Below are 17709 nucleotides of genomic sequence, written 5' to 3' on the forward strand. Positions count from 1 at the left end.
AATAATAATAATACCATATAGTTAGTATTTCATGCTTTAAATATTTGCAGGATGACTACATCATGACTGGCTGTGTTGGATCTATTGAATTAAGGAATAAAACCACTCTACACACATTACACAGCACCTATTTATGAGAATAAATGTTTAAAAAAAGTAGCACATTTCTGGTCTTGTGGTGACTCACTAAAATAGAAAACAGTCTCCATTTAGCTCTTTTCATTACCAGTATGTGACTTGAGCTTTGACCATTACTGAAGTGTTTCCAGTTGGAGAGCTGGTTTGTTTTTCTGCCAGGTTCTCCTCACTCAGGAGGTGTGTGAACATGAGCCGGTGGTCTAGCCAGTGTCTGACTAACGCTTCCACTACTGTGCATTTCTTCCGCTTTATTCAGCCTCCCAGCCATGCTGCACGTTCATCTGCACGTGCCCCCCACCCAACCACCCACATCCACCCAACCCTGCTCCACCCTACAAAACATGTTCAGTATGAATAATTATCAGTCCACAGTTTAGTTGAAAAGCAGGAGAACAGGGAGACTCTTTGAAATGACTTTCACATCTGCTCCACCCCACTCTGCCTCACTGGCCCCAAGTTTGCCTGATTTGACTGAGAAAGAGTGCCTGTTTATGTGCATGTGATCCTGTAGGTGTGCATGTGTGCTGTGTATGTGCATGTGATCCTGTAGGTGTGCATGTGTGCTGTGTATGTGCATGTGTGCCTGTAGCTGTGCATGTGTGCTGTGTATGTGCATGTGTTTCTGTAGCTGTGCATGTGTTGCATCTGGAATGCCTATTAGCTTAGTATTAAAACTCCAATCATGGCCATGGAAAGGGAAAGAATCATCATTAACAGGAAAATAGAAGCCAAAACTCACTTACACCTAAAACTGGAGCCTGTTTCAAAAATGAGGTCCAACAAACTCTGATTATAGCCCTGAGCTCTGAGTTGATTGACCCTCAGATGAGAAACTGAGTTCTTGGTTTCAGAACAGCTTATTTAAACTTGTTTGGTCAATTTTGAGTAGGTTGCCTGGGAGTGAGAAGGGTCCGGCTGCTTCTCTTGCAGACCCTCCATGTGAAACGCCGTCTCTGCATTAACAAAAAAATTTGCAAAATCAAATCGGATTAAACTTCCATATAGGGTAAGGGTAGGTAATGAGGTAAGGGTTAGTATACCAAGAGCTAAAAATTAAAAACCTGATCTGCAAAACATAATTACATAAAATTTATGAAGCCAAGTAAGTGGCCTGCTTACAGGGGAAAAGGTCATTCACGATGAAAACAAATCAGCTACGTAGCTATATTATCTAAGTCGCTCCATTAGCTTTAGCAATGTTTGCTACAGCTCACATTGCTACAACTAACTTAGCTACATAGGCTTATGTAGTAATGTTAATTACATTGCTTGTGTAACTACATTAGCTTTGAAATGCAGAAACCCTCATGTGGATAGATGGCAAGTTTTAACTTATGTTTAGAAAAGAAAAAAGTCACTCTGCTTGATCGACAACGGAGAGAATGACAGAGTATAAAGGCCACATAAAAGAAAAAATGACTTAGAGATAAAAAAATGCCTTTTAAAGATTAAAGTTGTAAATCCACAAGAATAAAGTCTGACATTTTTAGCATAAAGATGTAAATCTGAAAGATTCATGAAACGAGTTATGGGAGTAAAATCATAGTTATAGTCTATGGTTGGATCTATTATTTTGAAGGACCATGTTAAATTTATGTAGCCAAATGCATTCAAGCTATATGCTAGCTTTTAGATAATAGTTGAAATAATCTACAGACAGTATGAACTTTTTAGAAGAGAATCCTAGCTTCTGAAGACACTAACGATTTACTTTTAACTCATAACTTGTTAAGCACACAAAACAGACATTAGGAGTAAACAAGGAAAGAAACCTGCAAATTGCCCATAAAATAGTTGCCTGATTAATGTAATGTTTAATCTTTAACGTAAACATTTTGTGCATTAGCTTCATCCATCTATTTTCTACACTGCTTATCCCATTGAGGGTCGTGGGGGCTAGAGCCTACCAGCCTGTCACTGGGCAGGGCACAGCCTGGTCTTTTCACCAGCCAATCGCAGAGCTGACATATAGAGACAAACAACCAGGCATTCTCACACTCACACCAACCAAGTTTGAGTCACCAATTAACCTAATGAGCCTAAGAGAATCCACACATGCACAGGGAGAACATGATACCCTGCACAGAAAGTTCCTTAACAAAAGCAAACTAGGAGCCTTCTTGCTGTGAGGCAACAGTGTTTCAACACCCCTGCGCCACCATGCAGCCCTGCATTAGCTTTATCCTCAGTATAATTCTGGTAACTATAACTGGAAATGCAACTTCTTTCAGAGTAATGCAGCCCCTTCATCTGTTCCCCAACAAGAGAATATTATGTTTAATTTATAAAGGTATGCTCTTTGTAGCCTATTTTTTTGTTTATATTCATATAAAATAAACTGTGATTGTATCCAGATTAAATGTAGATAACGCGCCTGATACAGACTGAATGAATGAATGAAGAAATGCAGAAATGAGACCATGTTTCTGGTTCTGTAAGAGGAAGAAGACAGGGAGAAACTCGAGGAAAACCTGCTCCTGACTAGGATCATAGACTCAGTAACTATAGTTACTGACTCAGAGCTTTAATGATTGCTCTTTGTGAAACAGCTTTGAGTTACTCCTCTTACTGAGGTTTGAGATACCTTCCTCTCTGAGAAGGAAAACACAGAGCGCCACTCGTTTCAAGGTTTGCACTAAACCTGCCTTCTGAAATGGGCCTCTGGACTTCAAACAATGTAAATATTTATCAACTTATAACATTCCTTCTGAAATAGTTCAACCTGGTGAGGTTGTCTACACTCCATCATTACTGACTGGGTAAGAGAAAGCCATACCACATGTATTAATCATGACAAATTTCTTAAAAACAGTATATCTAGATCATATGTCATTTATTAAGACAGCTTTTATAAGCCCAGTCTGCAGACCGGTGTAAAATATAACTTCACCAGGGTTTGCTCTCAAGTTGCCTCAGTTGCTCAATGAATTGAAATGATGACTGTATTCTTGATCAGAAACAGACGAGCCACTTGTGTTGTTTTTTTGTCTCTTATTTTTGTTATTTAAATATAAAGCCAAAGCAAGAATAGTTTAAGATTTGAAGCATCTTAGCTCCATCCAAGCTAAAAACTGACTCCACTAGCACATAGACAGCATCCTTTTCAACCTTTTTAATCTTGTTAGTTTAATCAGTCCAGCAATTTGTTGTTTCCCACAGGACTGCAATAAAAAAACACTTCTTATCCAAATTCAGCTATTTCCTGGAGACATGTCTAGGGAATGTGAACGGACAAGATCAGACAAAAATACCCTGATAAAGGGGTGTAAACAGCCTAGTGTTTGATCGCACCTCAAGAGGACAGCCTGGGTCTAGGACTGAGCTACGGCTCTTGTAAACGGCGACATCTGCCCTTTAAAGGTGCTATATGAACGAACTATACCTACATATTGCTCTTTTACCACATGCCTTTCACCACTCTCTCCCCCCAATTTTCTATTCCGAATAAAGTGTAAAACACCCAAAACAAATCTTTAAAGTCTTTACACCTATAACTTTAAATCCAGCAAAAACTGGAAAGATGTTACTTGCACATCAGTCAACATAATGCATGATCGGTTGATCAAAAATTGTAGGTATGAATACTTTAAGTCTGGATTTTTCTCTCTGCAACCTACAGCAGAGCTGAGGCCACAGTGAGATGCAGCTGTTGAACATGTGGTAAATCTGTCTGCTACTTAATCTACAAGGGAGAAACTAGCTTCAGCCTCCAGACACGCATCAACCTCTTCTCCCCTCGGTCCCTCTCCTCCTCACAAGCCCTTTGCATACATCATGTAAGAGGCAAAGCCAACTTTTGCTCGGGTTTCCTTTGGTGTTCAGCAAAGAATGTAAAGCACTGAATTCTTGTAAGGAGAAACCATCGCGCCTGATGGAGAAGTGCAACCTCTGCCCTGTGAAGATGTGCAAAGAATGGAAATGCTTTTAGCCACAGTATATGTGTTATTACAACTGGCCTTTGACGTCTTTGTGTTGATCCTGGATGTAAGTGTTTGGTTGGTAACTGCAGCTGCTTTTGAGGGGATTATTTTTCCACCACTATGTCGTTCTTAAAGAGATAATGCAGACTTCAAATGTGCAGAATTTTCTGAAAGCAGTTTCACTTTTTATTCAAAACCTAAAGGTTTCATATAACAGTGATCCCGCTTACCTAGGCAACAGTTCTCACAGAACTCTTCTCTGCTGGAGACAATCTATTACGTAACACCGACTTTTCAGGAAATCACACAGTTAGATGCCCTAGTATGGCTCTTATTAAACGCAACCTATAATTATCCCTAAATAACACCTCACCCTCTCTTATAAACACCTAACATATACCGACTGAAACTTCAGGCATCTTCTAATAAAGAGAGTGTGTTTAGTAATGACCCTGTGGAGGCTGGTGGCACGTGCAGCATGCCATTAACACGTGAACAACAATGAGACATGGCAGAGTTGGATGAAATGTCCCAAACAGATGCTAAACAAAGTTTCCTGGATTCGTACTGTTTGGTTCTGCTGATGAATGTAATCTCCCACATCTACTGACTCACAGACAGCAGCTACAGTAATCTGCTCCATCTGACGCGGACAAACACATGCTTATTAATAAAAGGACAAGCTGGATTAAAAAAAGACAAAACAGTACTTTCCTTTGTTTAAAAATTAACAGATTTCAGAGAGGGTTGCTGTGATGGTGTGTAATCGTAATGATGCATGGGAAAATGCTAAACAACATTTATGATGATTCAGTCACTCGGGAATGAATGTTCTTCTACTTTGTTATGAGTGTTGTGTAACAGGCTGACAGAGGTTAAAGTGGTGAGAGACATGGCTTTTGTCTCCAGAAAGATCAGTAGCAGACAGCTTTAAAAGTGATTTTGCTTAGACAAGGCAGAGGTTAAAGAGGTCAGCAGTTAAATGACAGCTCTGAAAGACTGGAGGGACTGAAAGACACTGGGGAATTAGTTTACGGCAAAACTTGAACGGCTCTTTATACTTAGTGAAGCGAATGCCCTGACAAAACATTAGTTCATGAGGTAAATGTCCTCAGTTGCACCTCTTGCCAGGTGAAGCATCTGTTTTCATTAATTACAGACAGATGCTTTCAGTAGATTGCTATCTGTGCTCAAAGCTGCACTTTTATCCTTGCATACTTGCATTTCCTGCAGAGAAGTCGTGATGTCTACCTTACAAAAACAAACTAATTGTAACTTGGTGAGCCACAACTTTTTTTTCAATAAAGCCAAATTAGTTTGACCATGACTGGTTTATAAACTAAATGAAAGGATAGAACATCCAAGGGGGTGAATACTTTTTATAGGCACTGTAAATTATATCAGCATGAACATGAAAACACTGGAGCTTAAAGCAATTGCAATGCGCTGTTGAACTGCGGTGAAGACACTAAAGAAAATGTGCATTCTTAAAGTGAAAGCATTCCCAAGGAAGTAAAAATAATAGTCACTTGAGTCGTTTTTAGCTCTGCCCTTGGGTTTCACAATCAGTGAGGGTGGTAACTTCCCAGATTTTAGCACAAAATGTCGATTCATGCTGTGAGTAAACAGATTAAAGGAACAGTGCTGCCATTGCTGACGTCAGACCAAACATGGTTAAAGAGGTGTAGCTGCACCTTTTACCATTCCTCTCCCCTGCAACTTAAAAGGCTTTGGCCAGACCAAGGAAATATTTACAGGGTGGGGGACTTAACACCCTAGAGACACTAAATACACACGACAAATAAGGCCCAGAGGGTGCTGTGGGCATACATGGGCTTTAAAATGAGGACCACTTTGAAAAGGGTTCAGTAATCATGATTAAAGATTCCACTGTCATATTTTTCTTTATGTCCCTGACACACTAAGCATGGGAAAAAGGCTACACATGGATTTCAGATGTGTGTCTTCTTAATTGAATCCAGTAAAAAACAAAGGCACTGCTCTTGTAACAGACCCGCCTTCTAATATGAGCAAGCACAGCATTCTGGTATGAATGCAGTCATACTGTTAGAGCATCCAGTCTTGTGAGCTGCCAGAGAAATGTTGCTTCATCTGTCTGTCTGGTTTTAATAGGGAAACCCTTCATGGCAGTGTGTTTTAATAACTTGCTTTCTGACAGGCTGAATAATACCCCTGTTCTCCCCTCCCTCTCTTTCTACAGTCACGTCCACAAACCCACACCGACTTTCCATCCAGCACAAAGGCGTTCTCTGCAGCCAGATAGGATGGTCTTCCCCTCTCTCTGAGTCATCTCCAAAATCTTCCCAGCTGCAGAGCGGGGGTCTGCTGTGGGCCAGGTTAGACACGCCTGGCAAAGTCATTAGTGCAAACTTTGGAGGGTTCTATGACTATTTCACAAGCCTGATGTAATGGCAGATATGAAACACTAGTATCTCATTTTGTCCAGACGTGTGGATTTAGCGCAATTTTTCAACTAAAAGTCTTACCTTTTAATGCGACAAAATACATAGAGCTTCATCAGCTGTTGGCTTGTACCTAATAAACTTTTCCTTATTATAATGCAAGTATCTATCTTATACAGACCTAAATTAAGGCAGGTTGGACCCATCATAACGAGTAAATTAAGATAAAATTTAACAACCCATATATCAAAACATCAAGTTATGATGCAGTTTTTTACCTTAGCGGCTAAAACATTAGCTTGCTAATATAGCTGACATATCTCTGCCACACAATAAACTCAGAATTTCAAAACACTCAGCCATTATTTTTTGGATATGACAGAGTAACTGTTGCGTAAGGGAATTTCTTTACTTGTTCTGATACTACAGCTTCTGACACCACGTTTTTTCTATGAGTACACACATGGACTGTATATATGTAAAAGAGGAAGGCTGGTTAAATTTGGCTCATAATAAGGCACTCTTAAACTATTTTTGGGTGCTGGTTTAGCTCAGTGGGTAGAGCAGGCGCCCATCTAAAGAGGCTGTAATCCTTGACAAACTGGTCATGGGATAGATTCTCAGTCTCTCTCCTCATATTTCCTGTCTCTCTTCAGCTATTCAATCCAAATAAAGGCAAAATAATAAAAAAATGTTCTTCTGAAGGGCTAACATTACAGCAAAAAGTAACAGCTTTTACCTCTCCGTTTTTCATGTAGCAACCTGATTTGGCGTACTCTTATTTTGAAACTTGTTAGAATAAAACTGAAAATTGTATCCACAGATATCCACTGATAGATTAACAAGCTGCAATCCTATTCTGCATCAAATCTGGAGGGTGGATTTGGAGCGGGAAAGTGAATCAAAAACACACTGATAATGAATATTCCACATGACAAGTTTTTGACTGTTTTGTTTCAGCGAGTCTCATCATTTTATTCAGCTTAATACCTGCCAACAGACAGACATTACACTAGGCCCACTGAACTGTCTGGCTCTGTCTGGAAAGCTGAAAGGATTTAAAGAAAATAGTTCCCTTCTAACTGCTTGGAGAAATGTCTGCTCCCTGATAAGTTCGTTCCTTCATCTTTAGCCTATCCTTTCTCACTCTTTTTACTGTTCTGAACATCTGTTTGAGCTACATGTACTTGTACCATGTGTGGTTGCTACTGGAGTGTTATAAATTATGTGATTACACAATCCTGCCCTGGGTGTTTCACATATGTGTGAGTTTATATGCATAAAGGGCAAAAATTCACAGCATATACAGTAGGCTGATGTGTGAGAGTGTTTCTCTGTGAGAATGTACCTCATCGTTGTTGGCCTGGTTCCGGATGAACTTGAAGCCAGGAATGCGCTTCTGCGTGCACACCACTCCGACATCCTCTGAATGCTTGCAGTCAGACACTCCAAATCCGTTGGACTCACACTGAGCCAGGCTCTTCTCTGAACCAGTGCAATGCACGTTGTCGAGCCAGATGTGGCCTGAAATGGCGAGAGGCAAAGATATGTGCAAGTGGGCATGTGCTTTTAAGCAGAGTGTATTCACAGCACCCACAAGGAAGGTTTTATTCAGAAATGTTTAGCTCCGTTTTAGTCGGTGAAGGTCATAAGCATGATGGTTTTATTTATTTTGGCTGTTTATTTTATATGTTTTATTATATTTTAGAACCTTTCAAAAGACGCGATATGAAACCTACTTCATTTACAAAACAAAATATTTTTGAAAGAATAGCAGATGTTTAAACAATAATTTCATATTAGTTTTAACCTTAGATAAGAGTTGTGGGTTGCCGTTTTTATTTTTAGGTCACCAGACTTTTACACTGTAGTCTAATGTGCTGACTTAACACATAACTGTTCCAAAGTAATTTATCTGACAAATTTCATCTCCACACTCGCAGTAACACATTTTCTCACTGAGCTATGCAAGTCCACAGCCCTTGTTCCAAGTAGCTTTCCCTTATAAAGAATTAAGTCATGTGAAAGAATAAACATGAGATTGGTTAAACAGTTGACAGTATAAATTCAAGAGTACCCTCCTCTGACATCTATTGCATCAGTTCCTCTGAGGTCCATTCACAGAGACAACAAACCTACTCACGTGGAGATGTGTTTGGTCTCCAACATAAACTGACTAATTTAGGATCGCTTAGCCAAAAACCTGACCAGTACATGTTGTAATGTTGTCAGCTGTCGTCCAGCTGTCTGACTTCACTCAGACGTGAAAACCACAGGACTGTCACCATGGAAGCAACCACTAGGCTGCTCATCATTGTGACAGTCTCAACACGTTTCTGGGGAACATCCTGATCATACCAGGGAACTGACTGCATGCTGTACGCTCACGTTGCTGCCTTTTGGCAGAGAGATGATTACCTCTGGAACATTTTAGAGCCAAGTCTTCAGGAGCTGAATCACAGCAACTTCGTTTCAGAACACGTTTTCTTAACCATTACTCAGCACTGCCAGTTGTGATTATTCAAGCTTACAGCATTCAAACTACCATTTAAAGGCCTGATGGCAACTTTTTTTTCACTAGCCAGTAAGTACAGCTGGGGGTATAGAGCATATAAGGGTTGTCATGGGACAAACTTTTTATACTGGTGAAAACTGGACCACATAATTCCCTGTTTTCATTCCATGGTAGCTAAAACGAAGTCCAAGGGACCCAATATTGGAACATTTCCCCACCAAAAATTGTAGACAAAATCCTGCACACTTTTTAAAATGCACAATTGCATATATGCCAAGGTCAGGGGTGTAGCTAGGGATTTTGGACCCCCAGAAAGAATATTACACAGGGCCTCCCATAACTGCCTAGCCAAGCAACAAATGTTGCGTCATTTTTTTTTTGTGATCAAATGTTTTTATTCATGATCAGAGTGAGGTTTGGATCACATATCAACACAAATTAACAGACACATTTTCCTCACTTAACCCCCCCACTGGCATGTTGCATCATTTTTACAAATATCTATGCATTTAAATGTAATTTTGAACCATAATTTCTGGATTTATGAGCAATATTTTACAATGGTTAAATTAGATTTACTTGCATTATTTCCCAGCACTGGACTATACCATTTGGACATTTTTGAGGGAGGAGCAGGGGCCTCCCATCATTTTATTTCATTTTATTTGATACAAATTTTCTGTCTGTTGACTAATTCATTTAGTTAATAATAATAATAATAATAATATCTTGAATTTATATAGCGCCTTTCAAGAAACCCAAGGACGCTTTACAGGAACACATATACATGGACAAACTATGTGAGGGGTAGGATGAGTGTAAGGGGTGGTTAAGTAAAGACTGTAGGCTGTGGTGAACAGGTGGTGCTTGAGACGTTTTTTTGAAAATGTCCAGAGATGGAGCGCTACGAATGTCTGCAGGAAGAGTTGCTTTTGATTCAATAATGGCACTAATTAATACAAGAAAAATGTAATAAAAACATACTTTTCATTGAAGGCTTCCCAAGGGCCTCTCCCTACTGTGAGCTGGGGTAATCAGTACCCTTTTCCCCCCTGTGCTACGCCAATGGCCAAGGTAATTGTATAATTCAGACAGTGTGCCCCCCTTTGGCTTCCACTGGCTTTGGGTAAAAAACATGACTTAAAACTTGAAGTTTTTTCAAAGCTTTCACACTTTCGGATGCCAATGATAAAAAAAACAGCAGAGACATTAAAATTGTATTGTTAAATTGAGCTTTAAATTCCCTTCAATTCAACCACATAGCCTCAACTTAAAATTAGGACAAAATAGGCAGGATATCCTCCTTAAAACATCTAAATAAACAGTAATTCAGCTGCACAGCTATGATGTGCAGTTGAATTACTACTGCACATCACAGCTGTCTAAAGGAGCTAAGGAGCAGACTTAAACATGCCAGGAGGAAAACATGCATCCAAAAAGGATATCCTTCTACTGGTTATGTAGTGATGTCTTCAATTAAAGACATTTCATGGTTTCTTTCACTGGTCCATAAGTCATCATGAGGGAGAGCAGAAAATGCTATTGATCACTTTTATGGCCTACACCACCAACATTAAACAATGACGACAGTAGTTTCCATTCACTCACTTTAAGTCCTCTTTGCTTTCATGATGATCCTCCCATAAACTAAACTTGCCAAGTCAATAAGAACTCTTTAATCCTTACTTAAAATAGTTGGTAATTCTAGTTATAAAGGGCTACTTGTTATTTCAGAAAACAATGGATGCTAAACTTAAACTTCCTGCCCCGCCTCTCACTGGAGCATCCCAACATTTAATCAGATACAAGCGTCTTTGGAGAAGCGCCAAGAACATTTGTATATTCTTACACAATTCTAAAGCCACGTTGCTTAAAATTCATCCAAACAGCTGTCTGTCAGTCCAAGAGTGCAAATACAAAGATAAAACTGCCCCTAATTATTACTTTACTCATTTAAAATCATATACATGAGGTAATATGCTATTAATGGGTTTCTTTAAGCTGCTCTAATAACTGTTGTGCTTTTGGAAGCAAGTAGCTAATTTAATCACTTGGGTTTTTTGTAGTGGCCGCCTGGATGTGGCAAGCCCAGTGGGAAAACATGTGCTTTTAACGAGGGCCACAGAGTTAATTAACAGCCACTGACTGACATTTACCAGAAGCAGCCAGCAGCCAGCACGTTTATTGTTGGGAATCTCATCAGTATTTTTACAGTAAAGCAGGAATTTATTCAAGACAAAGCAGGAGGAGTGAGATTACGTCTGCGTATGTGTCTGGTTTACACAATCAGTGTTTCCACTCCCACTACCACGCAGACTTCCCCCGAAACCCCCTCATGCTCAGACCTGACTGGACTGTCTAAGTTCACTTCTAATGGAGAAACCAGTACCAGAGAGTACTAGCAGTCAGACTACAGGAAATCATACATCATTCAGCGCTTCTCATTTAATGCATTAAACTGTTTTAATAAACTTACTTTGAGCATTTTGCTAATATACACATTAAAAGTCTTACCTCAGTCATGAGACACCTAGAAACTTTATTTCAAGGTTATTTTGAAGGGTTCTGATCCAGAAATCAAAGGTTCGGATCAAACCCTTAAAACCAGTCAGTACTTGAAATGTATAAGATGCTGCTTTTCTCACCTTCTCCTCTTCCATATTTGGATGAAGGCGACCAAGACTCAGCATCCAAGAAGCCGAGCTCTCTGCACACCACTTGAGCAGCTTGTATGGAGAAGTCATCATCGCATACTGTCCCCCACTCTCCATTGTAAAACACCTCCACACGACCCTCATAGTGTTTCCGCTTCTCCCCGGCTAGACGTAGCTGGATAGCAGGGGTGCCAGAGTCTGACTGGGTGCTGCATAGTAACATCAGAGTGGACATGAAATAGTGTACGATGATCAGACGAAGCATGATGGACCTGGACGGCAATCTGGCAAGAGATAAAAAAATAAAACACAGTAAGAATTAGAGATAGAAGATGTTACAGGCTGCAATACATTGAAGGTAATTAACACTATAGTAAAAGGGTTTTTGTCAAGGGAAAGCTAGTTTTAGGGTAGCCCCTTTTTCAGTTGTCTCTCAACCAGAAGAATCGGGGTTATATCTCAAATTGTCCCCGATGCTTAGCTAGCTTCATGATGATGCTGCAGTGGTGATTAGATGTGTGACCTATGGGTAGTTTGGGAACTTTACATAGCATCATCTGCCATCAGTGTGTAAATGGGTGAATGTGACAAGGTTTGTAAATGTGAACTGAGTAGTCAAAAGATTAGAAAAGTGAGATACAAGTTTAAGTCTGTGCACTATTTAGTTTGTGAGACAGCCATTAATACCCTCAAATGCAATTAGAACCACAGGTTTAATCATTGTTTTCCCTTGTTATACTTACTATACTATAATTAAAATCATTGTGCCTTGCTCAAGGATACCTCAGCAGTGCCTGGGATGTGAGCTGGCACCTGTCCAGCAACCAGTCAGGGTCTCAATACTTTGGTCTATTCTGGGACTCCATGATTCCCAGCCCAAGTCCCTACAGACGGAGCAGGAATTAAACTGTTTTTCTGAGCTGGCGTTTGTTTACTTATTTTTTATGCAGAACAAATAAATAGGCATCGTCTAAATTGGACATGTATAATACAGAAAAAAAATCAAATCTTCTGTAGGAGATCTCAGGTAATAACATCTCTTTCTTTATCAAAAGTGTATCATTTGGTGTGGCTGAGCAAGCGTTTAATCACATAGTTAAATGTTTAAAAATGTTAAACAACTTATCACACTGACTTTAGAGAACTTGGTATGAATAATAATAGAAGCTCCACACATTTGCATCGCTCTATGTTCTGGACAGAAATCTGACTTAAGTTCTCATCTATAACAAAGACGTTAAAAGTAGAGATGCATGGGTTGTAAAATCAGGGCCAATGACAAAACTGATATTTAACAGCCTGTGTTCACAGCTGCTGTTTTTTTTTGTTGGCAGCACTCATTTTCAGTTCAAACCCAATGACGTCCAGCATTCTCAGCGCCCTGAGCAGAAAGAAACACCCCCAGCATCAGCTGTTTTTGTCACAGCTCTAAAAGCACACTCAGTTAAAACTGGTTCAAGTTTTGGAACAGCGCTGCACCCTTCAATGTCCCTTTCCCTGTCAGTCAAATAAAAGAAAGAGCAGGACTAAATGCTGAAAGACTAACCAATCTGACTCATCCTTTTGAGGGTAAAGTTTTCAGGTTTACAGCTGTTTCCTATGTCAGGAGGGTATCCATTTACATTGTCTTTATGTTTTCTTTGTGATATACATCCTTAAAAAATTAAACATAAGGCACATGTAGCTATTTCAAAACAATGTAACTGATGTTACCAAGGAAAGAAAGAGCCAACTTCTGTAATTAGCAACGATGAAGGCTGGTGAGAAGCACTCAGGGGGAGAGGTGGAGGTTATGAGCTCTGCCAGTGCTAAAAATGCTGGCTGTGGACACAAGCCCTAAAATAACATTTTTGACCATGGTTGATGAAGGTAACTTTGCGAAGCAACAGGATACGCCCATTTCCTTGTTTTTCACTGGCGAATCCATCTTGTTAAGCTCCCATCTGAACCTAGGGGCCCGGTTAGAAAGTGACAGGACCAATCAGCGACAAGGGGCAGTACGGCAGAGTCGTGACGTAAACAAGCAGCAACAAGAGGCTGGTGCAATTATTATTAAAAGCTTAGCGTGGATGCTGCTAAAGCATCAGTTTTAACAGAACTTGACATTTCTTCGTTAAAAGAAGAACAAAGAACAGCAGTGAGTTGTTTTCTTTTCAAAAACGACAAAAGTCGAGTGCTTACATGTCTATAGTTGCCATGTTTCGCGTTATCCCTCGATAGCTGCTACGTACGTGTCTTGTTGCTCTGATTGGCCCGTAGAGATGTGACAGACAGAACGTTCATCCAATCACACTCCGAGTTTTTTTCAAATCCTCTGCCTTTTCTCAAATGTTTCCTATTGAAGCTTTCCCAGATGGATGTGTGAAACAAATCCATCTGGCGTGTCAGGTTATGATGAAGGCCGATACAGATGCCACTTCTTTTGTTGTAAGACTTCCACAACATTTTCTCTCATGTTTGACCAGAAAAACAGATCAGAGTTTGTCCAACAGGTCACCTCTTGAGCCCACAAATAAATCAGCGGTTATGTGTGCCAGATGCTAGCATTAGATTGATATGCTATATGAAGATCTGTTGTGATGTTTGCTAAAAGGGCCAGTGTCACTGAAACTGATGCCTCTGTGCATCCTCATTAAAAACTATTTAAAGAAAAAAACAGAAAAATTTTGTAATGCAATTTAGTTTTTCAAAATGCTTTGAAACTTTCTGATGGAACATTTTTATCAAGTGTTTTGTAAAATACTGAAGCTTTAAAAAAACTACATCTTTTCCTTCAGACCTGTGTGTAGGAGAGGATTTAATCCATCAAAAAATGCAAGTAAACTCCTCAACACAATTTAAATTTTTTCCTATCATTTTTCTGTTATTTCAGTTCAAGAAATGCCCTCACATTGGGTGTCAGGACTTTTATTTTGCTGCTGAGGTATGTGTCATCAGCGTAACGTGAGTTTTACTAGAGTAGTATCGAATTAAAAAATCTGGTATTGGGACAACCTTAATTGGTAGTTACAGTAGTTTCGGCAAGCATCAAGTTAACCTCATTCAGGAGCAATTCTTAGGTCAACTGCAGCTCTTATGGCTATTTTATTCCACTAGGCAGAATAATAAACCTTGATAGACACAAATAAAGCTCTTCAAGCTTTCTGTCTTTTTTACAGTTTATGTCCAGACTGAAAAATGCTAACCATTTTCAGTTTTTCCTTGTTCTCTGGGTGCTCTGTGCATTTGATTATTTCTGTTAAAGATAGGTTTCAATAGCCAAATTTTCCAAGTCTTGGCACTTCAATAGTAGGCTTGATGTTATCTAAAGACACGCAGAGGCAGATGGTAATTTGTGGTGTATGAGGGTAGTTTTGTCCATAATTTGAGCGAGTGAGCAGTTTCTGCATAAAGTCTTGTGCTGAAACAGTTTGGTTTGGCCATCATCTGACTCCATACTGGCCTCTACGTAACCACAAGTTGAAGCTTGTGAATCACTAACAGAACTGACCACAGTTTTACAGTATTTTGTGCAAACAGTGATAATCTATTTGACTGCCAGAAAGAGAAAAACAGAACATTTTAAAAGGTTTGTGTAAGAATGAAGGGTTTCTGTTGGTTTCTGATTTTGACTGTCTGACAGCCAAATGGGCAGCAAATGTGGGCTCCTGCTGGGTGGGTGCTGCCCCTCTCATTTATCTGCTGCTGATCTGTGCCTGGAGGCTCCACTCAGGGTCAGAGGGAAAAGTTGACTCCACCTCAATATTTCATGGTAAACCATGAAAGTGTCAACAGAGGGAGGGGTCAAAACCCCTGAGGGAGGAATGTTTCTTGAGTTAAGGGAGAGGAGGAAGACAGTGAAAGTAAGGAGACCTCCACGTCTTTAGTGTGAGGAGGAGGAAGGGGGGTTCTCTCTGAGCTGACGTCATAGAAACAGCCAAACAAACTGCAGAGTATACAGGCATGAAAGGACACCCCTGGAGCGCCCACACGTCACTTCTGATCATCTGAAACATCTGGTTAATCTTTCCATGAATGGAACAAGTTCAAAGGAAGCAGAAGCTACTTAAATATTGCCATGTACTTTCCAGCGTGTCTCTGTTTGCAGCAGTAAAGTCACAGGCTCAGCTTTATGAAAGTTTTAAATTAACCCATCAGGGTCCAGAGGGCACTCCTGAACAGCTTACACTGAACAAACATCCCTCCAGCCACACCTGTCGACTCAACGGACTGATTTATGAGAACATAACACTTGTCTTGAATCTTTCTGATGTGTGATAGATAAAAATGTTAACAAAACCAGAGGAGACACGCCCACTTCCTGCATGGAGGAATGCTCGCAGTTTAAACACAAATATACATGATTTATATTTACAGCAGCTTCTATATGGGCTTGTAAATGTATTAAACGCAGACTTTTTGCATGTACATGTGAACATGAAGTCTTGCACAAGAGCAAAACTGCTCAACAATGAGTGCAGGCTCAGGCCAAATGTTGTCAAATCAAGGGGGAAAACCAGAGAGCCACATGTTGAACTTATTTCTTGCTCAGTCAAAAGCCAATTCTCTGACAGTGGGCTGTAGCCCATTGTTAATTTCGGGAAAGCACAAATCAAAAATCAAAGTGACTGCTAATCCCTGAACAGCACTAATCCTCATATTAACAGTTTAATAAAAGAGATATGCCACTTCTGAAGAAACTCAGCACGACACCCGAAGAGCTAGCTTAATGATGCTACTTCAGTGCGACATTTGCGCAATTGCAGAATGATAAAGCAGCCAATATTGTCATGAAGCCAACTTCTGCAGGCAACGACACTTAAAAACGAGACATAGAATAAATGTAAGACAAAACATACTGGCTTAATAAGAAAAAACTATGGTAATAATTTTATCGTCGAATACATAGGAATTAACTTTAAACATAGTTTTCTGTCATAACCTTTACACAGATTGGCAGTTGCGAAACAACTTCCCAGCGGCGGTAAACTTGGCTATTTAAAAAAGAGAGAGAGAGAGAATACACTTACTTTGACAGACAGAGAAAATGAAGTACAATTTTTCCAAGAAGACACAGACGTAGAAGCTTCCAACCTGCTGCAGAGGATGAGATGTGAGTCCTCGGCTCTTTGTCCCTTTAGTACCCGTCTCTCTGCTCCCCTCACAGCTGGCCGCGCGCCAGTCCCACTCATCAGCGCCAGAGCGGCCAATCAGAGGCCGCCTCAGCATCCTGATCCCGCCCACTCCTGCCCGATCACCAGGGTTACACAAACAATCTGCAGGAGCTGGAAACAGACTGGACCTGCTCTTTGGTTACAAAAGGCTTAAGTTAAGTAAAATTTTAATTTACTCACGACTTAAACGACAATACATTCTTTATTTCATGTTACAAATCAAGAAGTAATTAATTGATTAATACACCCTTTCCTCTGTTGATTTTTTAAAATGCTATACATGTTTTTGTACTTTTTAGATAAGGAAACAACTATTTACAACAATAAAATGCTCTATTAGATAGAGGATTCGATGTTTTATATCAGTAAGTAGCTCCACATTTCTAAATCTTTTGCTAATGCACATTGGATTTCGTTGTAAATGACCGTTTTTTAACCAATTACAGTGCCTGTAAGTTATGAGTGCTTAATAAACGTTCAGTCTATAATATTATTGACATTGACATTCCTGCCCACAGATTTGGATGGGCCCCTAAAAAACCCACAGAATGGGCCCACCCCAATTGTGATGTACTGAGGGTATCGGTGTTTGTGTGTTGTATCAGTAGCATTATTGGAGTCCTGGCTAACTGTTCCTCCTTTTGGAACAAAAAAGTTTGTCAAGCTGTTTGGATCTGATGTTGAAAGTGTTAATTGAGCCACTTTTTAACCTCCTTCCCACCACTTTTTCCAGACATTTATAACCCATCTTCAGTATGTTTTTTTTTTTTGCCATTTGTAACCCATTTCACAACTTTTTTTGCCAATTCAAACCAAGTTATTGACACTTTTTTGTCACTTTAAACATATTGTTCCGTTTTTCCTACTTGTTAGCCATTTCTGCCATTTTTGCCATTTATAACCCAT

At 39.8% G+C, this 17709-nt stretch overlaps 1 protein-coding gene across 2 annotated transcripts in view; it reads right to left on the reverse strand.

The window, feature by feature from the left end:
• loxl2a (lysyl oxidase-like 2a) overlaps positions 1 to 16759 on the reverse strand; it is a 43313-nt gene extending 26554 nt beyond the window's left edge. Inside the window, exons 1-3 of one of the 2 annotated variants that reach the window (XM_041781881.1) lie at positions 16660 to 16759; positions 11642 to 11934; positions 7830 to 8005 (exon numbers count right to left, since the gene is read on the reverse strand). In XM_041781881.1, coding sequence (XP_041637815.1) covers positions 7830 to 8005; positions 11642 to 11915 — 450 coding nt within the window. In that variant the 5' untranslated portion in view covers positions 11916 to 11934; positions 16660 to 16759. The remainder of the gene's footprint in view (positions 1 to 7829; positions 8006 to 11641; positions 11935 to 16659) is intronic. The other variant, XM_041781890.1, reaches the window with a different exon arrangement.
• Positions 16760 to 17709: the final 950 nt, after the last annotated feature.

Source organism: Cheilinus undulatus, linkage group 3, assembly GCF_018320785.1.
Source record: "Cheilinus undulatus linkage group 3, ASM1832078v1, whole genome shotgun sequence".
NCBI classification, from domain to species: Eukaryota; Metazoa; Chordata; class Actinopteri; order Labriformes; family Labridae; genus Cheilinus; species Cheilinus undulatus.